At 46.1% G+C, this 25,552-nt stretch overlaps 1 protein-coding gene across 3 annotated transcripts in view; it reads left to right on the forward strand.

Moving 5' to 3' along the window:
• The first annotated feature begins 23,059 nt into the window (after nucleotides 1–23,059).
• LOC121285876 (clustered mitochondria protein homolog) overlaps nucleotides 23,060–25,552 on the forward strand; it is a 96,382-nt gene continuing 93,889 nt past the window's right edge. For 2 of the 3 annotated variants that reach the window (XM_041202796.1, XM_041202797.1), the window contains exon 1: nucleotides 23,060–23,229. In XM_041202796.1, the coding sequence (XP_041058730.1) occupies nucleotides 23,148–23,229 (82 nt within the window). In that variant the 5' untranslated portion in view covers nucleotides 23,060–23,147. The remainder of the gene's footprint in view (nucleotides 23,230–25,552) is intronic. The other variant, XM_041202799.1, reaches the window with a different exon arrangement.

Below are 25,552 nucleotides of genomic sequence, written 5' to 3' on the forward strand. Positions count from 1 at the left end.
CAGATGTTTTTCGGGCTCGAGGAAGGTTGGTAGTGGAGTTCCTCGGGGATTAGTGTTGGGGCCCTTGCTTTTCCATGACCTAGACCTTGGTGCACAGGGCACAATTTAAAAATTTGCAGATGATGTGAAAATTGGAAGTGTTGTGAACTGTGAAGAGGATGGTTTGGAACTTCAAAAGGACATAGACAAGTTGGTGGAATGGGCAGACAGGTGGCAGATGAAGCTCAATGCAGAAAAATGTGAAGTGATTCATTTTGCTAAGAAGATCATGGAGAGACATCATAAAATAAAGGGCACAGCTCTAAGGGGGGCACAGGAGCAGAGGGACCTGTTGTTTCTTTTTCTAAGTTATTCATTCATGGGACATGGGCATTGCTGCTTAGGCCAGTGTTTATTGCCCATCCCAGAGAGCTATTAAGAGTCAACCACATTGCTGTGGGTTTGGAGTCACGTGTAGGTCAGACCAGGTAAGGATGGCAGATTTCTTTCCCTAAAGGGCATTAGTGAACTAGACGGGGTTTTAAGACAATTGGCATTGGTTTCATGGTCACCATTAGTCTTTTAATTCCAGATTTTTATTGAATTCAAATGTAACCATCTGCCATGGTGGGATTTGAACCCAGGTCCCTGGAGCATTACACTGGGTCTCTGGAATATTAGTCCAGTGAAAATATCACTATGCCACTGCCTCTCCAGGGACTTGGTGCATATGTGCATAAGTCATTGAAAGTGGCAGAACAGGTTGAGAGCATTTACAGCACAGAAACAGGGCATTCAACCTGTCATCTCCATTGATCATATTTAATCATATGAGCTTTTAATCATATGAGCTACCGGGTCTACTTCCATTCTGTCAATTTTCCCTTTTTGTCAACTAACTGTGTAATTCACCTTTTAAAGAACTTGTGGTCTCTGCTTCAACAATAGTCTGTGACAGAGAATTCCACATTCTAACCACCCCTTGGGTATTTTTTTTCCTCCCTAACTTGCTCTCAATTTCACTTTGATCAGCAGATGCTGATTAATTCATCATTCGACCATTATCAGAGGAGGGATGGAATTTGGGGATTCAGCATTGTCAATGGGAGACTTTTAACAGGAAAACAGATGACATGTGAAATTTTGGCTTTGATGTGCCTTGCAGCCCTTTTATGATTCAATCAGGTGTGGCACCTGTGACTCCAGAGTGCAACAATCAGTGCCAGTTCTGACAAAGCAGTAGTGCTGTTACTTGCAGTTAATATCTCAGTAACAAAAGACTGACACAGTGGTGGTGTAGCCCATTGCAGCATGGATGTCTTAACATATGGTGGGTGTGTGGCCATAATTCTGAACCATTGTATTTCCCAGAACTCAGAAGGGAAAGTTCTAAAGGTATGCTTGAAAGTTAGCATTGTGTATAGCTTCCAACCAAGGCATTTCAGATGTTGTTTAGCTGATGGCGCTGGATTAGTTGATTATTAAAGAATTTCCATGATTTTGGATGCACTTGTGGTTGTGTACACGAAATGGGTTTTTTCTTGGATGAGAGGAGAAACCCTGACAAAGTCAAGCTTCAATGCCAATAACAACAGAAAGTGCTGGAAAAACTCAGCAGGTCTGGCAGCATATGTGGCAAGAGAAACAGAGTTAACCTTTTGGGTCCAATATGGCTTTTCTTCATTGCTGTTGTGCAGTTCACCACCAACAACTGTCAGTCTTGTTCATTCCATGGTTCTTTCTTGTTGATGCATCTGTTGACCCAGGGATGCTTTTGTTACTACATCCCACAGCTATGATAAAGGGTCAATGCTTTCCATTTCACCAGAAAACAGCTATTTGCAATTTGTTTTTGATGCCACAGTTTACAAGAACAATAGCTTGATTTTATATGGAACCTTTAGCATAGCCAAACACCCCATGACACATCACAGGAGCATTATCAAACAAAATTTGAAACCGAGCCACATAAGGAGACATTAGGACAGGTAATCAAAAGCTTTGTCAAGGAGTAGGTTTAATGGAATGTCTAAAAGTGGGAAAGGTAGCGAGGCAGAGAGTTTGGGGAGGTAATTCCTTGGCAATAACCCATGCAGCTAAAACATGGTTGCCAATGTTGGATCGATTAAAATTGATAATATGCAGGAGGCCAGAACTGGTGGAGCTCAAAGATCACAAAATCATAAGAAATGGGACCTGGAGTAAGCTACATGCTGTAAGAGTGGATTTATTTTAAAAAATATTTTGGGGGAATATTGTGTTATCCTGTGAGGAATACTGTGGCCAGGACTTTTCCCTCATCAGGCGGGCTTGGCAGGGGTAGTCAGGAAGTCCACCACTGCCCCCGTTTGGGGCTGGACCGCAATTTCACACTGGGTGGGCCAATTAATGGCCTGCCCAGTGTAAAATGTATGCAGCAGCACTTCCTGTATGGGTGGGGGAGGAGGGCGAGAGTGCAAATTCACGCATGCGCGTGGGTGCACACTGGAAAAGCTCCCTGAAGCACAGAGCTACCTCAGGAAGATGAAGAGCTTTGATAATTAAAAATAAAGATTTTTGAAATGTTAAAAAACATGTCCCCTCATGTGACTCTGTCACATGAGCAAGGACATGTTAGAAATTAGGATGATTTTTTTAAATGACGGATCGAAACCTCATTCTGCCTGTGGACGAGGTTTTGCAAAAACTGCAAAGGCCACTTGGCCTTTTCACCAGCCTGCCAACCGTAAGGTTGGACAGGCAGTGAAAAATTTAATTCAAATACTTTATTAATGGCCTTTTAATTGTTGGTGGGCGCACTGCCGATTCCCATGTGCACCCGCCGACTGAAGTATTGCACGAGTGTGCGATGACATCATGATGCTTGCCCGATGTCATTGCGCATCATTTTATGCTCAAGCACGTCCGGTCAGGGAAAAATACTGCCCTGTGTGTCGGTGTACATGTGTGTAAATTATTTAATTTAGCTGGAGAAATGTTACTAGAAGACAGATTGCCTGGGGGGTTTAAAACATGAAATAACAGAGGCATTAGGTTTGATGTACAAGTGAATAGGTTGTATTAACATTGGCATTTTTAGATAAATGGAGAATTCATCTGAATATCAAAGGGAAGTCAGGGGTGGAAAGAAACATGTTGCATCTTGCACGAGTTCCATTGTTAAATAGAAGAGGGTGTATTACATTTTATTGACATGAAAGCAGAGACAAAATAGAAACTTTAAAGATTTCATAATTGGAAGGATTTAAGTTTCAAAGATGGAACATGAGATGAAAGGGGGAAAATATATTTTAGAGTTACTGTGGAGAGCTTAAGGTAGCTGGTAGCTGTTGAGCTGGAGCTGTTAGCTGTAGCTGTGGACTATTGGCTGTGTGAGGAAGATCTCCTGGAAACAGCTCTAGGTTTGAATCAGCCATCCTGTCAAGCCAGAAAAGTCTTGGACTGCAAAAAGCAGCCATGTTCTGAAGTTTTGGATTTCCACATTGGCTCCACCAATTCTGGCCTCCTGCATATTATCAATTTTAGTTGCTCCAACATTGGCGAACATTTTTCAGCTGTCTGGGTTATTGCTCTGGAATTATCTCCTCATACCTCTCTGCCTCACTACCTTGTCCACTTTAAGCAGAACTGGAGACAGTTTAAGTGGTCATTTGGTGTGCTTTTATTAAAGCTACAGCAGTTTGCCTTGGGTAATATTACTGGATTTTTATATTAAACATATATAAGGAAGTGTTGCCTAGAAGGTGTTTACTTATGGGCCTGATCAAGTAGAGAATCTTTTAGAGAATGCTTCATAAGACTAATTTTAACTTTGTAGCTGTAATCTTGTGTGCTTACATTTTCTTTTCTTATTAATAAAACTTTTACTTTTGAGATTTTAAAAATTAAAAGTGTTACTGGACTCATTGCCACTGAGATCAGTATGTTTTCTTCTCATTTTCAGAATACATAAAAAAAGGTATGGCCCATAAGCCAAGTTTCCCTCTGGGATTTGTTTTGTGCAGGAATTAACATCAGCTATGGTCATAACAACGGCCCATCAAACCTGCTGTGCAATTCAGTAAGATCATGGCTGACCTGATTATGGCCTTATCTCCAATTTTCTGCCTTCCCCTCATAAATCTTGGCTCTCTTGTAGATCAAAAATCTGTTTAACTCAACCTTGAATATATTTAACCTGGTCTCCACTGCTCTCTGTGGAAGAGAATTCCAAAGGCTAATGACCTTCTGAGAGAAGAAATTCCTCCTCATCTCCATCTCATTTTTAAACTATAGAATACTTCCAGATTCCGTCATGAGGAAAAACATCCTCTCAGCATCCACCCTGTCAAGGCCCTTCAGAACCGTATATATTTCAGTAAGATTACCTTTTATTTAGTTTATGAAGCTGGTACAACTAAAGCAGAAGCAAAAACCCCAATTCGTATAGGCCCAACCTGCTCAACCTTTCCTAATAAGAAAATCCCTTATTCCCAGGAATCAGTGTAGTGAACCTTCTCTGATCTGCTCCCAATGCAAGCATATCCCTCTTTAAGGAAGGAGATCAAAACTGTAGACAGTACTTTAGATGAGCTATTACCAGTGTCCCATATAGTTGTAGCAAGACTTCCCTACTTTTATAGCCAAAATGGTAGAATGGCCACCCTCTTTACAGAACACCAAAACCAATAGAAATCTATGGTCAGAGAATCTCAACTGTGATAGTTCCTGGCCAATACATGCACACACACATCAAACAGTCCTCACTGAATAATTTTTCATTTTCTCTCCACTGTAGGTGATTAGATTTGAGAACCTCATGGGAATCCTGATTAAACCAGATTAAGTCTTTCTATTCTTTGAATTTTTGAATCAGGACTTCACACCTGGTAAGACATCAATTGTTAAATTTAGCAAAATGTGATAGCATTTACCTTGGCACCCTATTAGAGATTTAGAACACCAGCTTCCACATTTGCTTGACAGAAATTGATTCATGAGAAATTGGCGGGTCAAAATTCAAAACTACTCTCCTGGATAACATATCAAATTTCAAGGAAAGATTGAACAAAGCATGTGAGTTGGCTGGGGAACATTTAAAGACATCACAGTAAGTGATGAAAGTGAAGGCAGATAAGAAAGCTAAAGCTTGCAGTTTTGTTTCTGGAGAGAAAGTACTAGTTTTGTTACCAGTCCTAGGTGATTCATTAAATGCAAGATTTAGTGGGCCTTACAGGATTGTAAAGAAATTGAGTGAAGCCAATTATTTAATAAATACTCCAGATAGAAGGAGCAGAGGGTGTGTCATATAAATCTGCTTAAAAAGTACTATGACAGGGAAGAAGAACAAAAAGAGATATTAGTGATGGTGGATGATGAGAAGGAGGTAGAAGTGCAGGACTCGAAATGTATTTTCCTCTAATCAAATTGGATAATGAGGGGGTGCTTGGAAATTTAAATGAAATATGGAGTTACCTTCCAAGCAAGTGTCAAAGTGATTTGAAAAAGCTATTGCAGTCACATAAACCTATTTGTGGAAATAAGTTGAGAAAGACACATTTAGCTATACATGATGTAGGTATAGAAATTTCATTTTCAATAAGGCAACATCCTTGTAGATTTAATCCAGCAAAGTTATCACAAGAACAAAAAGAAATTGATTTCATGCTTCAAAATGGTATCATGGAGTCTAGTTGTAGTAACTGGAGTTCGCCTTTTGTACCTGAAACCAGATGGAACACAAATACTGTGTGTGGACTATCAAAAAGTGAATGTGGTGACAAAAGCAGATTCATATCCTATACCATGATTGGAAGATTGCACTGAAAAAGTGGGCAATCGAAATTTATCACAAAAATTGATTTGCTAAAAGGATATTGGCAGGTACCATTGTCAGAGAGAGAAAGGAGATACCAGCTTTTGTAACGCCAGGTGGACTATATTTAAAGTCATGCCATTTGGTATGAAGAATGCACCTGTGACATTTCAAAGACTGACAAACCAAGTAATTGCAGGTCTAAGCAATTGTGCTGTTTATATTGATGACTTGATAATTTTCAGTCAGACATGGGAGGAGCATTTACAGCATCTGGATGAATTACTCACAAGAAGCTAATTTGGTGATGACTTGGTTAAAAGTGAATTTTCAGAAGTGCAAGTTACACATCTAAGCCGTACCATGGGACGTGGTGAGGTGGCTCCAAGAGATGTGAAAATCAAGGCTATCATGGATTTCCCAGTGCCTACATCAAAATGAGAAGTTTTGAGATTTCTGTGCATGAGTGGGTTTTACTGGAAATTTCTACCGGACTTTAGCTGAGTGGTTGCTCCTCTGACTGAACTATTTAAAAAAGAACAAGTTTCAACGGACATTGGAGTGTCTGAAGTCATTGATAGTTAATACAGTTTTCAAACTATGACACCAGTTTTGGCAATACCCAATTATGCCAAGCAATTCAAGTTGGCCATTGACGCAAGCGATATAGGCATCATGGCTCTACTGTCACAAGAAGATGACACTGGAATTGAAAAACCGATAGGATATTTTTCATGGAAGCTGAAGGGTATTTTTCACGGAAGCTGAATGCACAACAGAGAAGATATTCAACAATTGAAAAAGAGACTTTGGGGTTGGTGTTAGAGTTGCAGTATTTTGAAATTTATGTTGCAAGCAATTAATCAGAAACATTGTTTATACAAACCATAATCCTTTAAAGTTTTTTGGCAAATTTCGAGACAACGTGCAAGACTTTTCAGATGCAGTCTATTATTACAATCATTTAATTAATGGATTATATATTGCTGGGAGAGAAAATCTGATGGTAGATGCGTTCTCAAGAGTTTGAAGCTTAATGGAAAATGGGACATTTTTAAAACCCTGGACACTGAATTGGAATAATTTCTGTTGATACTAAGGACTTGTGTATATATATTATGTTAATGCTTGCATCTGGTAATGTAATAGTGCAATAAGTATAGGAGATAGTGTGAGATGGGTTAAAAAAAGCAGTCTTTTAGAATTATGATGGTTCATTTTTTGATAGGAAGGAGGATGTCATGAAGCTATTAATGTATATAATGTTTCTGGAAATTATTTTTCTTAAAATAGAGGTTTAGTCTGTGGGTGCGTCTGTGTGTGTTTTAATTGGATTAATTCTTGCTAGTCTGGGTGCTTTGGTGTATAGCAGTTTTAACATGTAAACACAAGAGGTAGAGGACAATTGCATTTTGTTGAATACAGCATTCAAAGACTGGGGGTGATATCTTGCACCCAGCAAGGAGACACCAACCAATGTTTATATTATGAATAAAATTGGTACAATGAATTGTTAGAAGAGGGCAGATTTGTGTGTGTAGGGCAGAGGCATGTAACATCAAAGCTGCTGTAAGCCTACAACTGTCTGCAAAGGAACCAAAGTGAAAGGAAGCTCATTTTGTATTTGTAAGGTGGAAATGCTTTGCCTGGTGTCTGCTTAAAGTCTATGGGCAGAATATTATGCTTGGCGTGCGTCATCGCACATAAAATGACACGCGATGATGTTGGGTGTGCGTCCCAATGTCATCGTGCAGTCTCGTGATATTTCTTTCAGTGGGTGCACGCCAGAGTCAGCGGCACACCCGACAATAATTAAAAGGCCTATTAAGGGCATTAACAATCTAATTAAATTCAAATTTATGCTGTCCATCTAACCTTATGGTTGGCGGGCAGGCAAAAAGGCCAAGCAGCCTTTACATTTTTTAAGAAACCTCATCCACAAGCAGGATGAGGTTTCCAAAAGCAAATAAACATTAAATAGAAACTTTTTATTTTTGAATTAATTATATGTCCCAGCTCATGTGACAGAGTCACATGAGGGGACATGTTTTATTAAATTTTTATTCTCTTCATTTTTTTTTTACACACCAATTCGATCTCCCTGAGGCAGCTCCGTGCAGTTTTTCATGCATGCACGAAGTTCACACTAGGCTGGCTCACCTTTCTCCCCCCACCCGCACAGGGAGCGCTCAGCGCTGCTGCTCACAATCCACGCAGGGTGGGTCTTAATTGGCCTTAGTTGGCTTCCTGACCGCCCCCGCCCACCCCCACCAAGCACCCCCACCAAGGGCAAAATCCTTGTTTTGCAATCCTGGATTGTTGCCTTAGTGGGGATTAGTTTGGGAATTTGTTAAAAGTTATGACAGTAGTAATTTGTAGCCCTGTGTATATGTTTAACATGTGTAAATTAATAAATGTCTCATGTAGTTTGACATAAAAACCTCCTGAGAACTGATGGTCTTATCCTGAATTTAGAGTTGCAACTCAAAACATACCACTTGAAAATATAGGTAATGACAGTTGTTTAAAGTTTTCCTCTGGGATTTTAAATAACAACCTTTACCAACTCCTGTGTCATAACAACAAGGCACTGGAGCTATTTACCCTTGGCTGCCAGTGAGCCTAGATTGACATAAAGAATGCTAGAGGCTTGTATGATGGGATGAAATAGGTAGCAGGTCAATCAGCAAAGAAAACTGCTCCATTGAAAATAAATGCAGGGAGGTCATCACCAACTGCAATAAACAATTGGGAAGATGGACTCAAGGGAGAACAATGTCACCGAGGAAGCTCTAAATGCCATAGAAAGCCTAAATAAAACAGAAAATGCTAGAAAAACTCAGCAGGTCTGAGGCAGAGTCTGTGAAGAGAGAAACAAAGTTAACATTGCGAGTCTGTTAGACTCTTCTTCAGAGCTGCTGAGTTTTCCAGCATTTTCTGTTTTTATTTCAGATTTCCAGCATCTGCAGTATTTTGCTTTTTCCATAGAAAGCCTGCTTGTCATGGCAGAGTTGGGTATCGAGCCCACAGTGGAGAAGCTCAACAAAGCTATTGACTTGCTTGCCATGGGAAAAGGTCCAGGTGCTGATGCTATACCACCTGAGCTCATCAAGCCCGGCAAACTGGCACTCCTGCAGCATCTGCAAAAACTTCCCTGTCTCTACTGGAAGGAGGGACAGTGCCCCAGGATATGCGTAATTCAAAGATTGTGACCCCTACAAAACAAGGGTAACCACAGCAATTGCAATAATTTTTGAGATTATTGAGGCATTTCCCTGCTGAGCATCATGGGAAAGGTATTTGCCAATGTTGCCCTTGTCAGGATGTAAATCCTGGCTACATGCATCTAACCCCAATCCCAGTGTGGTTTCAGACCTGGAGGATTTACAATTGACATGGACTTCTCCGCCTGGCAACTGCAAGTGAAATGCCACATACAAAGGAGACCACTATACATTGCCTTCATCAATCTCATCAAGGCATTTGACCATGTGAGCAGAGGTGGTCTATTTAAGCTGATGGAGAAAATTGATTGCCCTCCAATGCTGCTCACTGTAATCTCTTTCCATGACAACATGATTGGCAAGGTCAGCTATGATGGAACAACATTAGAACTCTTCGAGATCCCCGGTGAGGTCAAACAGGGTTGTGTTCTGTCACCAGCATTCTTTGGTATATTATTTTCTTTGCTGCTGTAAGGAGTTCGGTCAGTGCTTATTTACCCTTACTGTTAGTTCTTGACTTTAGGATTTTATAAAGGACAAACTCACAGGGACACAGGGGCTTAGGCTCAACCACAAACTTATTTATTGACAGAAAACCTTCACTGCCCCTAATACAAGAGCTCTAAACTAGTGTAATGATGCTGCACAACACTCTAAACCACAAACTCATTGATAAAACTCGACTGAAAAATAGAACCACGTTTCTGTCCCTAAACTTACTTGGTCAAACCCCTTTTCAGGGTTTAGTTACTACCCTTAAAGCTATCCTTAATTCTCAGCCCCAAAATCCATGGATCTGGCTGATACATACAACTCCCCATGTTTTTTTTTATTTGTTCATGGGATGTGGGTGTCGCTGGCTAGGCCAGCATTTATTGCCCATCCCTAATTGCCCTTGTTCAGAGGGCATTTAAGAGTTAGCCACATTGCTGTGGATCTGGAGTCACATGTAGGCCAGATCAGGTAAGAACGACAGATTTCCTTCCCTAAAGAAAATTAGTGAGCCAGTTTTTTTTTAACGACAATCGGCGATGTTTTTGTGGTCATCTTCAGAATTTTAATTCCAGGTTTTTATTGTTTTCAAGTTTCACCATTCGAATTGAATCTAGGTCCCCAGAGAATTACCCTGGGTCTCTGGAATGCTAGTCTAGTGACAATATCACTTTGCCACCACCTTCTGGTGCGAACTGTAGGTCCGAGAATCGGGTTGACAATTCCTGATCCTCCTTGGTGGCTGGAGTGCCAGACCCCATGGCCTTGGCCTTTTTATCACAAATCTTGTTTATAATAACAAAGTACATTTCCTGGAGCACATTCTGTTTGGATGGCACTGTGCTTAGTACCCTCTTAATCTCTTTAGTCTTGTTCCTGTCTTGGTTCAGACAGTCCATTCATCACTATACAAAAACAGAATTACCTGGAAAAACTCAGCAGGTCTGGCAGCATCGGCGGAGAAGAAAAGAGTTGACATTTCGAGTCCTCATGACCCTTCGACAGAACTTGCGTTCGAGTCCAAGAAAGAGTTGAAATATAAGCTGGTTTAAGGTGTGTGTGGGGGGGGCGGAGAGATAGAGAGACAAAGAGGTGGAGGGGGTGGGGGTGTGGTTGTAGGGACAAACAAGCAGTGATAGAAGCAGATCATCAAAAGATGTCAACGACAATAGTACAATAGAACACATAGGTGTTAAAATTAAAGTTGGTGATATTATCTAAACGAATGTGCTAATTAAGAATGGATGGTAGGGCACTCAAGGTATAGCTCTAGTGGGTTTTTTTTTATATAATGGAAATAGGTGGGAAAAGGAAAATCTTTATAACTTATTGGAAAAAAAAGGGAAGGGGGAAACAGAAAGGGGGTGGGGATGGGGGAGGGAGCTTACGACCTAAAGTTGTTGAATTCAACATTCAGTCCGGAAGGCTGTAAAGTCCCTAGTCGGAAGATGAGGTGTTGTTCCTCCAGTTTGCGTTGGGCTTCACTGGAACAATGCAGCAAGCCAAGGACAGACATGTGGGCAAGAGAGCAGGGTGGAGTGTTGAAATGGCAAGCGACAGGGAGGTTTGGGTCATTCTTGCAGACAGACCGCAAGTGTTCTGCAAAGCGGTCGCCCAGTTTACGTTTGGTCTCTCCAATGTAGAGGAGACCACATTGGGAGCAACGAATGCAGTAGACTAAGTTGGGGGAAATGCAAGTGAAATGCTGCTTCACTTGAAAGGAGTGTTTGGGTCCTTGGACGGTGAGGAGAGAGGAAGTGAAGGGGCAGGTGTTGCATCTTTTGCGTGGGCATGGGGTGGTGCCATAGGAGGGGGTTGAGGAGTAGGGGGTGATGGAGGAGTGGACCAGGGTGTCCCGGAGGGAGCGATCCCTACGGAATGCCGATAAGGGGGGTGAAGGGAAGATGTGTTTGGTGGTGGCATCATGCTGGAGTTGGCGGAAATGGCGGAGGATGATCCTTTGAATGCGGAGGCTGGTGGGGTGATAAGTGAGGACAAGGGGGACCCTATCATGTTTCTGGGAGGGAGGAGAAGGCGTGAGGGCGGATGCGCGGGAGATGGGCCGGACACGGTTGAGGGCCCTGTCAACGACCGTGGGTGGAAAACCTCGGTTAAGGAAGAAGGAGGACATGTCAGAGGAACTGTTTTTGAATGTAGCATCATCGGAACAGATGCGACGGAGGCGAAGGAACTGAGAAAATGGGATGGAGTCCTTACAGGAAGCGGGGTGTGAGGAGCTGTAGTCGAGATAGCTGTGGGAGTCGGTGGGTTTGTAATGGATATTGGTGGACAGTCTATCACCAGAGATTGAGACAGAGAGGTCAAGGAAGGGAAGGGAAGTGTCAGAGATGGACCACGTGAAAATGATGGAGGGGTGGAGATTGGAAGCAAAATTAATAAATTTTTCCAAGTCCTGACGAGAGCATGAAGCGGCACCGAAGTAATCATCGATGTACCGGAGAAAGAGTTGTGGAAGGGGGCCGGAGTAGGACTGCAACAAGGAATGTTCCACATACCCCATAAAGAGACAGGCATAGCTGGGGCCCATGCGGGTACCCATAGCCACACCTTTTATTTGGAGGAAGTGAGAGGAGTTGAAGGAGAAATTGTTCAGTGTGGGAACAAGTTCAGCCAGACGGAGGAGAGTAGTGGTGGATGGGGATTGTTCGGGCCTCTGTTCGAGGAAGAAGCTAAGGGCCCTCAGACCATCCTGGTGGGGGATGGAGGTGTAGAGGGATTGGACGTCCATGGTGAAGAGGAAGCGGTTGGGGCCAGGGAACTGGAAATTGTTGATGTGACGTAAGGTGTCAGAGGAATCACGGATGTAGGTGGGAAGGGACTGGACAAGGGGAGAGAGAAGGGAGTCAAGATAACGAGAAATGAGTTCTGTGGGGCAGGAACAAGCTGAGACGATCGGTCTACCGGGGCAGTTCTGTTTGTGGATTTTGGGTAGGAGATAGAAGCGGGCCGTCCGAGGTTGGGAGACTATCAGGTTGGAAGCTGTGGGAGGGAGATCCCCAGAGGAGATGAGGTCAGTGACAGTCCTGGAAACAATGGCTTGATGTTCAGTGGTGGGGTCATGGTCCAGGGAGAGGTAGGAGGAAGTGTCTGCGAGTTGACGCTCAGCCTCCGCGAGGTAGAGGTCAGTGCGCCAGACAACAACAGCACCACTCTTGTCAGCGGGTTTGATGACAATGTCAGGGTTGGACCTGAGAGAATGGAGTGCAGTAAGTTCAGAGAGAGACAGGTTAGAATGGGTGAGAGGAGCAGAGAAATTGAGACGACTAATGTCGCGCCGACAGTTCTCAATGAAAAGATCAAGAGAAGGTAAGAATCCAGAGGGAGGGGTCCAGGTGGAGGGAGAATATTGGAGATGGGTAAAAGGATCCGTTGAACTGGGAGAGGACTCCTGCCCAAAGAAGTGAGCCCGGAGACGAAGACGGCGGAAGAAGAGTTCAGCATCATGCCGAGCCCGAAATTCATTGAGGTGAGGGCGTAAGGGTATGAAACTAAGTCCTTTGCTGAGCACTGAACGTTCAGCATCGGAGAGGGGAAGGTCAGGGGGTATAGTGAATACACGGCTGGGGTTGGGATTGGAAGAAAGGGTGGGGACGGAGGAACAGGCAGGGGTGGAGGGTCCTAGATGGGTGTTGGTGTCAATGAGTTGTTGCAGCTTGCGTTCCTTAGCACTTGAGAGAAAGAGAAAAAGTTTCTTGTTGAGGCGTCGGATGAGCCGAAGGAGAAAATGAAACTGGGGCACGCGCAGCTTTGAAAAAGGGTACGGCGGTGCTGCTGGAGGGAGAGGTCGAGTGTGTTCATATGGCGGCGCATGGCACTGAGTGTGATGCTGAACTCTTCTTCCGCCGTCTTCGTCTCCGGGCTCACTTCTTTGGGCAGGAGTCCTCTCCCAGTTCAACGGATCCTTTTACCCATCTCCAATATTCTCCCTCCACCTGGACCCCTCCCTCTGGATTCTTACCTTCTCTTGATCTTTTCATTGAGAACTGTCGGCGCGACATTAATCGTCTCAATTTCTCTGCTCCTCTCACCCATTCTAACCTGTCTCTCTCTGAACTTACTGCACTCCATTCTCTCAGGTCCAACCCTGACATTGTCATCAAACCCGCTGACAAGAGTGGTGCTGTTGTTGTCTGGCGCACTGACCTCTACCTCGCGGAGGCTGAGCGTCAACTCGCAGACACTTCCTCCTACCTCTCCCTGGACCATGACCCCACCACTGAACATCAAGCCATTGTTTCCAGGACTGTCACTGACCTCATCTCCTCTGGGGATCTCCCTCCCACAGCTTCCAACCTCGGACGGCCCGCTTCTATCTCCTACCCAAAATCCACAAACAGAACTGCCCCGGTAGACCGATCGTCTCAGCTTGTTCCTGCCCCACAGAACTCATTTCTCGTTATCTTGACTCCCTTCTCTCTCCCCTTGTCCAGTCCCTTCCCACCTACATCCGTGATTCCTCTGACACCTTACGTCACATCAACAATTTCCAGTTCCCTGGCCCCAACCGCTTCCTCTTCACCATGGACGTCCAATCCCTCTACACCTCCATCCCCCACCAGGATGGTCTGAGGGCCCTTAGCTTCTTCCTCGAACAGAGGCCCGAACAATCCCCATCCACCACTACTCTCCTCCGTCTGGCTGAACTTGTTCTCACACTGAACAATTTCTCCTTCAACTCCTCTCACTTCCTCCAAATAAAAGGTGTGGCTATGGGTACCCGCATGGGCCCCAGCTATGCCTGTCTCTTTATGGGGTATGTGGAACATTCCTTGTTGCAGTCCTACTCCGGCCCCCTTCCACAACTCTTTCTCCGGTACATCGATGATTACTTCGGTGCCGCTTCATGCTCTCGTCAGGACTTGGAAAAATTTATTAATTTTGCTTCCAATCTCCACCCCTCCATCATTTTCACGTGGTCCATCTCTGACACTTCCCTTCCCTTCCTTGACCTCTCTGTCTCAATCTCTGGTGATAGACTGTCCACCAATATCCATTACAAACCCACCGACTCCCACAGCTATCTCGACTACAGCACCTCACACCCCGCTTCCTGTAAGGACTCCATCCCATTTTCTCAGTTCCTTCGCCTCCGTCGCATCTGTTCCGATGATGCTACATTCAAAAACAGTTCCTCTGACATGTCCTCCTTCTTCCTTAACCGAGGTTTTCCACCCACGGTCGTTGACAGGGCCCTCAACCGTGTCCGGCCCATCTCCCACGCATCCGCCCTCACGCCTTCTCCTCCCTCCCAGAAACATGATAGGGTCCCCCTTGTCCTCACTTATCACCCCACCAGCCTCCGCATTCAAAGGATCATCCTCCGCCATTTCCGCCAACTCCAGCATGATGCCACCACCAAACACATCTTCCCTTCACCCCCCTTATCGGCATTCCGTAGGGATCGCTCCCTCCGGGACATCCTGGTCCACTCCTCCATCACCCCCTACTCCTCAACCCCCTCCTATGGCACCACCCCATGCCCACGCAAAAGATGCAACACCTGCCCCTTCACTTCCTCTCTCCTCACCGTCCAAGGACCCAAACACTCCTTTCAAGTGAAGCAGCATTTCACTTGCATTTCCCCCAACTTAGTCTACTGCATTCGTTGCTCCCAATGTGGTCTCCTCTACATTGGAGAGACCAAACGTAAACTGGGTGACCGCTTTGCAGAACACCTGCGGTCTGTCTGCAAGAATGACCCAAACCTCCCTGTCGCTTGCCATTTCAACACTCCACCCTGCTCTCTTGCCCACATGTCTGTCCTTGGCTTGCTGCATTGTTCCAGTGAAGCCCAACGCAAACTGGAGGAACAACACCTCATCTTCCGACTAGGGACTTTACAGCCTTCCGGACTGAATATTGAATTCAACAACTTTAGGTCGTAAGCTCCCTCCCCCATCCCCACCCCCTTTCTGTTTCCCCCTTCCCTTTTTTTTCCAATAAGTTATAAAGATTTTCCTTTTCCCACCTATTTCCATTATATAAAAAAAAACCCACTAGAGCTATACCTTGAGTGCCCTACCATCCATTCTTAATTAGCACATTCGTTTAGATAATATCACCAACTTTAATTTTAACACCTATGTGTTCTATTGTACTATTGTCGTTGACATCTTTTGATGATCTGCTTCTATCACTGCTTGTTTGTCCCTACAACCACACCCCCCCCCTCCACCTCTTTGTCTCTCTATCTCTCCGCCCCCCCCACACACACCTTAAACCAGCTTATATTTCAACTCTTTCTTGGACTCGAACGCAAGTTCTGTCGAAGGGTCATGAGGACTCGAAACGTCAACACTTCTTCTCCGCCGATGCTGCCAGACCTGCTGAGTTTTTCCAGGTAATTCTGTTTTTGTTTTGGATTTCCAGCATCCGCCGTTTTTTTGTTTTTATCCCATTCATCACTATGTTGTTTCCAAGACTGAAACAATGGACCCCAACCCAGTGTGATGGCTCTGGATCTCAAGTTAATGTGCATGTGATAAGATCCATTTCTCCTTGGCTGATGTCGATGTTTATTTGTGTGATGGCTGCCATTAGGGCCTTTTACTGTGATGGTCTCCCAGTTTCTTTAATTGGATTGTCTGATGGCACCTGCTTTGTGCCTTTGAGATGATAATAACCCAGTATTTTTACACAGTTTTGATTTGGTTTTGGTATTGACATGTTTGAAGATTAACTCCTTGTGGTACAGCCTGCCTCTATGTTGAGGTTTAGCCTGTTTTGTTTTGCAGTGCTTATGTCCATGAAGCAATGTCTTTGAAGTTTTTATATTTAATAACGTCCAGTTGGAAGGGATTCTGATCCTACACTGCTATCACATGCCTTCAAGTTATTTGGTGTTTACTTACAGAACTGACAGAAAGTTGTTTAGCCTTGCTCATCTGAGATCCAAGACAAAGATGCACCAATTCCTCATTAGAGTGGCTCTCCACTGAAGCTGCTGTACTAGCATTCCATACTGAGGAACACCTTCTGTGGCAAATGGACAGACTTCTCGCACCTGTAAAGAGTTTGGTTTGACCAGCATCAGGAAGACAAATGTCATGGTCCAGAATGTTGCCACACTGCCACCTATCAACATTGACAATGTGACATTGGAGGCTGTTGATGGACATGTAAAGCTAGGATCCACAAACACAAGCTGAAATCAACTAGAGCATTGCAAAATCTGGAGCTGGTATGTCCAAGCTGAGTAAGAGAGTGTGGAACAACAGCATCCTGATTGAGAATGCCAAACTACATGTGTACCAAGACTGCGTCCTCAGTGCACTCCTCTACAATGGTGAGACCTGGACATGATATGCAAAGCAGTTATATCCTAGGCATCTCTTGGCAAGGCAAGGTCACCAACTCAGAGGTCCTGGACTGTGCTAAGTCCAATGGCGTACACTCATTGCTAAGCTAATGACCTCTGTACTGGCTCGGTCACATTCTTCGTATGGATGACAGCCATTTACCCAAAAACCTTTCATAAGGTGAACTGGTCACTGGGTCATAACTTCCTGGGTGTCCCACACCTCTACTGTGAGGACACCTGCAAGTGATATATGAAGATAGCAGACATTGACACTGACAACATGGAGACAATTACCGACAGCTGTGACCTCCGGAGGCTGGCTGTTTGGAAGGGTATTGTAAGGGGCCAGCAGAAATGAAAAGCTCAGCTTTTCTCAGGGGAAAACAGAGGCTAGCAAATCATGCACCTTCTCAGCCCACTGTCGTCCTCCACAGCAAACGCAGCAGAGACTGCCATGGCAGAGTGGGGCTCCTGACCACACCGGGCGATGTTAACACAGAGTTGACCACGATGTGGCAAATCATCATTTTATGAGACAGTTTTATTTATTAATAACTTGAAATAGCCTGTATAAAGTATGGAAAATGTCACATCATCCAGATCGACATGAAATATTAAAGTCGCCCTACATATTCTCCAATAAGCATTTTGCATCTATTGAAGTTATTGTTAGTTCCAGCTGTGGCTCAGTTGGTAGTACCCTCACCTCTGAGACACAAAGTACCACTTGAGGGCTTAGCACAAAAATCAAGGCTGACAGTCTAGTACAACACTGAGGGAGTGCTGCACTGTTAGAGGTTCTGGTTTTTGGATGAGGCACTAAACCAAGTCCCCATCTATCTGCTTGGGTGGAGGTAAAAGATCCCATGGCATAATTTTGAAGAAGAACAGGAGAGTTAGCCCTGGGGCAGAATTTTCCCACTGGCGTATGGGGTGGGGCCCCACATGCACACGCGTAAAATGATGTGAAGTGACGTTGGGCAAGCGTCCCAACGTCACTGTGCACTGTCGCAATATCTCGTTGGGCAGGCACGCGATGATCTCCAATGCTCAACCTTCATTAATTAATGGGCCACTTAAGGCCCTTGAGGTGCCAATTGACTGCAGTTTTCTGGCGCCTGTGCAACCTTTGGGTTGGTGCATGGGCACAATGGGCAGGCAGGTGGGACACATTTGTATAACCCTCATCCTTGGGCGGGATAAGAGGGGTCAGTGGGGCCGCAAGTGTGCTCTGTCAAATATTGATGTTTCAAAGTTACTGATACTTGCCTGTGTGATTTGCAATACTTTAAAATGCATACCAGCTGCTTGGTCTGGACTCTCAACCTTCAAGTCAGCACTCTGCAGTGAGGAATCTTTTTTGGGCCTGCAAGTTTCAGGAAGCCTTCCCTTAGCTTCAGAATGGGAGCTGAATTCTCCACTGGAGTCACCTCCTCTGAGGAGGAAGGGCGGGCTAGAAGGAGGAGGAGGCCAGGAATGCACGTTCAGCCTCCAGGGGAGCCACCTTTTGGAGGCTAGGCATAGGCATAAGGGGTGCAGGGCCAAGCGGTAGTTCAAGGCAGAAGAGGCCACAGAAGACGCCACTATGCTGCTGCCAGGGTATACAGGCGGTGAAGCAGCTACCACAATATGACTGAGGTGCAGGGCCCAAGGAGGCTCCGACTCTCAAGGGAGACAGTCAACTATATCTGGCAGATGATTGGGCCTGAGATCTCCCCTAACTGTGTGGGTGGACACTCCATCCCAGTTGCTTTAAAGATCACAGCTGCCCTCAACCTCTATGCCTCTGGCTCCTTCCAGGGCTCGGTGGGTGATCTTTGTGGTGTCTCCCAATCAACTGTCCACGTTTGTGTCAAGCAGGTTACAGACGCTCTGTTTAAGCGTGCATTGACCTTCATCCTCTACTGTTGGGACACAGCGAGCCAGAGGCTTCGTGGCCATTGCTGGCTTCCCCTGCGTCCAGGGTGCTATAGACTGTACACATGTGGCCATCAAGGCGCCAGCAGGCGAGCCCGGTGCCTTCATCAACAGGAAGGGTTTCCACTCCATGAACATGCAGAAAGTGTGTGATGACAGGATGCTGATTCTGCAAGTCTGTGCAGGGTACCCAGGCAGCTCCCACGACGCCTACATCCTCAGACACTCCCAGGTGCCGGGGCTCTTCAGTGCTCTGGTCCGGCTGGCTACTGGGTGACCAGGGCTATCCACTCAGAAGGTGGCTCATGACCTCTCACACCTCTCCGCCATCCAAGAACAGAAGCTGATCAGCGCTACAATAAGAGCCACGGCACCACAAGGTTCTCAAGATGCACTTCCGCTGCCTGGACCACTCAGGGGGCACACTCCAGTACCCCCCAGATCATGTGTCACTGATAGTGGTTGCATGCTGCGCTATCCACAATCTTGTGCTGGAAAGGGGGGGACACTGTGGATGTAAACACATTGGCTGCTGCTGCACACGATGAGTCCAGCAGTGAGTCTGAGGATGAGCACGCACAGGGAAATGCTGAGGGGGTAGTCGCTGACCCAGGCATACTCCAGAGAGGCAGGGACACCAGGGAGGCTTTAATCCAATGAACCTTCAGCTAGCACACCACATATGGACCTCCAGGACAAGTCTGGGCTGTATGCTCCATATTTGAGACCTAAGTGCAAAATTTGCCTGGTTAGGAACATTAACTAAGGTCCTTGTTAATAAAGCTGAATGTCCCACAAAACACTTATTACATTGTTGGAAACCATCCACCTGCAGAGCAAACGAGGAACCTCAGCCATGGTGACATGTCTGAATTTAATATTATAACCAAATGAACTTAATGAAACAAAATGAAAAAGGTGTTAAAAATCACACCAACTCATAAAGACCTCGTTATGGGCCAACACAAAAGCACCAGTGATGAACTCATGGTGTGCCTAAGGTGCCTCATGTTTACGTTTCCGGGTGCTATGTCTTGGTGCTGACCCCTCGCTGGGAGTGGCATCTGAGACAGCCTGCTGACTCTGCTGTCCTGTTGGCCTCGATGACCTTGGCAGTTGTCCTCTGACCCGTGAAGCCAGTGCTGGCCCTGTCTGGGAGGGATCTGCCAGTTCCACAGCTGACATCCCAGTAGTCGCGGCCTCACCGAGTGCAACGGTCACTGGCAGAGGGGTGGAGGAGCTGCCACCCTCATCCTGAGCACCCTGAGAGGAGCCCGCAGAGACGACAGGCAGCTGCTGCACCGACATGAGGTCGCTTTGGATCTCCCTGCTCACCGTGGATGGATGGGCACTGAGTTGGGAAACTTGGTATCCAGACCATCTCTCTCCAGCACTGACCAGCTGAGATCAATGCCACTGTGAGGGCTTGCTGGTCCGAGCACATCCCCAGAAAACCCTGATGGGTCACCTGGAGGAGCCTCTCCATGAGTCGCCACTCTCTCCGTGGAGGACGCATGGCGCTCGGACATGAGGCTCATTGCTTCAGCAATAGTAGACTCCTCCACCACGGACACTAAGCCAAGCATAGTCTCATGTATCTCCCCCAGATGCTCCCGCACACCCGGCCACATTTCCTCTGCTTGCTGTGTCGCGGATGACTCTAGAGGCACATCATCAGGCACCGACTGAGCATGTGCCTGGTCCCCTGCAGTCCTCCGACTGCTGACGCCATGGGCACTCTCTGTCTCTGCCAGCTCCTCTAGCGACTGTGAAGTACCCTCACCGCTGTGCCCCAGGACACTAGCCAATGTTCTAATTCCCACCGAGGTTCTAGTATCTGCGCTGGTGCCTGCCTGGCAGAGATGGTGTGATGCTGGCAAGACTTCAGGGCCCTCAGGTATGAGAGGGGGCCCCTGCTGCTCCTCCTCCCGGCCCTGCTCTGCTGATGCTGAAAGGAAGAACAAGGACATTGGATCAATTAACATGGAGACCATGTCAATGTGCATCCCTGTCCCCCTGGATCATTATGCGCTCATCCTTCCATAAGCAATGGTCAAACCATGTTGCAAACTTCAATCACTAAACATTCAGCACTGCCATGGCTGCTGGGAGAACAATGGTGACCTCACTGCTGGGCAAACATAACTGCTCATGGCACCCCAACCTCACCAACACCAGTGGACCTGGGTGCATGGCGCATCTCCAAATCTAGGGCCTCCTGTCCGAAACTAACTGTGCCGGCCCGCTGTCAGTCCTCACCCGCTTGGCAGCATTATGTGCATTCTTCTCCTGAAACGGAGAGAAGAGCATTGATTAGTGCTACTTGTACATGGACTCTCTTCACGGACGGCCCACCCCAACCAGAGTGGGACATTGTGGACTCCAGTGTTTTCTCAGCCCGCTGCTGCCGAACACTCACACAAAGGTGCTAGGCCTGTCCCACCTCCTGCACCCCCCCCCGACTCCCTTGGCCAAATGCTGCCTACATCACATTAGGCACCACATGGTCTAACCTTCCATAGCAAGGAGGCGCAAGCACGTGGAGCGCAGAGGGCAGCAGATCGATCGGTGCCAGTGCCACACCACCTTGAAGCTCCCTTCCCAGTGTGTCATCACCCTGACTTTGACATGTCCTGGAGTTCCAGCACTGCGCCTAGGTGCAGCTCCTCCAGGTTGCCCCAAAACAGTAATGTGGGTTTGAGTATAACACGTGCTGCAGGGGCAGAACCCATCTCTTCACCACCCTCTCAGGGTGACCTCGGCATGGGCAATATCTGTTGGCCCACCCAGCGAAGGACACATGCCGTCAATGATTCAATATAATCCTGCACTCAGACTTGGCTGGGGGGGTGTGTGTGTGTGTGGTGGCACCAGGGGGGAAAGCCTATCTGCTGGGTTAAGTGACCAGTGCCAACATGGTGCTCACCCTTCTTCAGCGCAACAGGTCGTTGAAGCACTTGTGACACTGGACCCAGGTGCATCGCACCACATCACAGGAGCTCACCACCTCCGCCTCCTCCTCCTCCCAGGCACGTTTGGTCATGTGGGTGGGTGGGGGGGGGGGGGGGGGGGGGGGGGGGGCGCGCTCCTCCTCCCATCCTAGGGTACCAGGACCTCCCGCTGTGCTGCCACCTCCTGGAGGAGGGCAGCCAAGCAATCATCAGAAAAATGAGGGGCAAAATGACCCACTTGCCCTACCCTCCTGCCTGGCCTGCTCACCTGCAGCGCACTGGGAAGCCCTTCCACTGGCCATAATTCACAGCCTCGGAAAGGCTGCAGCAACTTTTAAAAACAGGCCATTGAACCCGGCAGTCATTGCAAACCCGCTGCCTGCCCGCCCACTCCTGCTGTCCTTGGGAGCTGTGATTCATGCTGGATGGGCCTTAATTGGCGTAAGATGGTGGCACGGACCCAATCACGGGTGGCAATAGGGTCTGTGCCCGCCTGTGCCCACTCCACTCCCCCCGCCAGCCAGAAAATTCAGCCCCTGGTATCCCTGCCAATATTTATATCCCAATCAACATATATATATTATATATATAATATATACTTGTATATATAAAATCTAGTCATTACCAGATTGTTGTTTGTGGGAGCTTGCTGTGTGCAAATTAACTGCTATGTTTCCTACATTACAACAGTGACCACACTACTTAATTGGTTGTAAAACACTTTGGTGCTCATGAAAAGTGCTATGTAAGTGCAAATCTTTTTGATTGTTGGGTGTTGTAATGGGTGTTCTCCAGATCTCTGACAAACATTTTGTTATGATTGGATTAATTATTAATCTTGCGCTGTCTAGCGATTAAACGTGATGCTTTGCCACACCAGTCTATTGATTGAAAGAGTTGTCACGTTGTTTATATGAGAAAAGCCCAACTGTAACAATACTCACGCTTACTTTATTGGAAGCTTTGAGTTCAAGGGACGTTGCAGCTAATTGTTGCTCCCTCAGCATAATTGGTAACCAACTCGCAAATTTCCGCTGTTCTTGTGGTTTGTACTCACACGGAAACGCCTTTAGGTTAAACCTTTACCGATTATGTTTGTATGTACCTTTCAGGTAATAAGAGCAGAGGGAGTATTAACTGGGAAGAATTTGAATTGATTACAAGTACATGTGCTCGCTGATCTCTGTTCTTTGGTTCAATTACTTTGCTTTCGATTAAACTTAACACTACCTGTATTTATTTCGATTGCGTTGTTCCCCGTGGGATCTAACCTCAAGTTTGACTTCCTATCGCTTCTCTTGGGCTGAAGCTACACACCCAACGACACGCCTGGTTTCCATGGAAATATGGCCATATATGAAAATTGGGCGTCACCCTCCTCCTCCCTATAACTAGTCCGATCCAAGGCTGACGCGAGTTACCTGGAAAGTGATATAGTTTGTTTGGGAGCAGACGATAAGAGAGGCGGTATGGTGAGTAAAGGTGCGGGGAGTGAAGCGGGGGAAACAGCCAGCAGCCGCTCCAAGAAGGAGCCACCAGGGCATGAAACAGGTGAGAACATGGATCCGAAACGTACCTGTATAAGGCAGCGAGAAGTACAGGACCGAGAGCACTCAGGGCAGGACGGCACAGGGTGTGAGCGGAAGTAAGATACGGTCAGAAAATAATTAACAGCAGGGCGGCGCACGACATATTTTAAGAGAGAGAGGGAATGAAAGGGAAAGGATTGAAAGATATTGTAAAAGGGTGGGTAGTAACCTTGCTTATAGGACACTGAACACCCAGTGTGGGCAGGACGGGAGTATTGGAAATATTAACGCTGCATTTTCAACTCTAAATTGTACGGCTGATAGCGCCACGGAATGAAGATCTGAAGTGTGTATATAAAGGGATACAGACCAGAAAAGTCCCCGCTTCAATCCTTAGTATTCAAGAGTCAGCTGTTGGCTAACAAACAGCATTGGAGCAATAATTTGCCTCAGCTCACCTGGAGAGGGGAAGGGAGGGGCAGTAGGCATGGTTTCTGCTCATCATTAGAATTCAGTGACTCATGCTGGGGTGTGTGATAATTGTCTGAGATCAGCATTAGCTGTGACTCCTCTCACAGGTCGATTGGAATTAGTGAATGTTACAGTGCCGAAACAAAACTATTCCTGCCAATGTTTTTATCCACTTGAGCCCAGAAAGTTTAATCAACATTTCTGCTAATTCAAAACAAAAACAAAAATACCTGGAAAAACTCAGCAGGTCTGGCAGCATCTGCGGAGAGGAGCACAGTTAACGTTTCGAGTCCATATGACTCTTCAACAGAACTAAGGAAAAATAGAAAAGAGGTAAAATATAAGCTGGTGGGGGGGGGGGGGAGATGTGGGACAGGTAGAGCTGGATAGAGGGCCAGTGATAGGTGGAGGTAACCAAAAGATGTCACAGTCAAAAGGACAAAGAAGTGTTGAAGGTAGTGATATTATCTAAAGGAATGTGCTAATTAAGGGTAGAAAGCAGGACAAGCAAGGTGCAGATAGCCCTACTGGGGGTGGGGTGAAGGAATCAAAAAAGGCTAAAAGGTAGAGATAAAACAATGGGTGGAAATACATTTAAAATAATGGAAGTAGATGGGAAAAGAAAAATCAATATAAATTATTGGGAAAAATAAAAAGGAGGGGGAAAATCGGAAAGGGGGTGGGGATGGAGGAGGGAGTTCATGATCTAAAATTGTTGAACTCAATATTCAATCCGGAAGGCTGTAAAGTGCCTAGTCGGAAGATGAGGTGCTGTTTCTTCAGTTTGCGTTGAGCTTCACTGGAACAATGCAGCAAGCCAAGGACAGACGTGGGCATGAGAGCAGGGTGGTGTGTTGAAATGGCAAGCGTCAGGGAGGTCTGGGTAATGTTTGCAGACAGACCGAAGGTGTTCTGCAAAGTGGTCACCCAGTCTGCGTTTGGTCTCTCCAATGTAGAAGAAATCACATTGGGAGCAATGAATGCAGTAGACTAAGTTGAGGGAAGTGCAAGTGAAATGCTACTTCACTTGAAAGGAGTGTTTGGGCCCTTGGACGGTGAGGAGAGGGGAAGTAAAGGGGCAGGTGTTGGCACCTTCCCATGCAATCGCAGCAGGTGCATGGGAGGGGGTTGAGGAGTAGGGGGTGATGGAGGAGTGGACCAGGGTGTCCCGGAGGGAACGATCCCTGCGGAATGCCGCCGGGGGGGTAAAGGGAAGATGTGTTTGGTGGTGGCATCATGCTGGAGTTGGCAGAAATGGCGGAGGATGATGCTTTGAATGTAGAGGCTGGTGGGGTGATACGTGAGGACAAGGTGGACCCTATCATGTTTCTGGGAGGGAGAAGAAGGTGTGAGGGCAGATGTGCAGGAGATGGGCCAGACACGGTTGAGGGCCGTGTCAACCACCGTTTCTGCTAATTCACCTCCCTACCCCATTCTATTTTACACGTAGCTATCTAATTTCTTGAAAAAAACAATGTCCTCTGTCAATGACTTCCACATTTTAGCGACCTCCTGTGTAAATACTTTTTTAATATCCCTTTTCATTCTGTTTGTGATTACTCTTACTGTCTTGTCAGTAGAAAGAATCTGCCACTTTATTGTAATCTTGTACTTTATCAGACCACCCTTCAACCTTCTTGGCTCTGTGGTGAAAAATGGCTGAACTTCTTGAAGTCTTTCTTCAGAGTTGTAACCCATCATCCCCGGTAACATGCTGACAAATTTATGCAATTTTTCATTTTTATATATTTTCTATGATGAGTTGCTCAAAACTGTACATGATGCTCTGCAATTTTGGTCTTCCTGCATCTTGTAGACGTTCAACATTAGTTCCTTGCTTTTGCATTCTATATTTTGAATACAAACTTAACAAT

Source organism: Carcharodon carcharias, chromosome 13, assembly GCF_017639515.1.
Source record: "Carcharodon carcharias isolate sCarCar2 chromosome 13, sCarCar2.pri, whole genome shotgun sequence".
NCBI lineage: Eukaryota > Metazoa > Chordata > Chondrichthyes > Lamniformes > Lamnidae > Carcharodon > Carcharodon carcharias.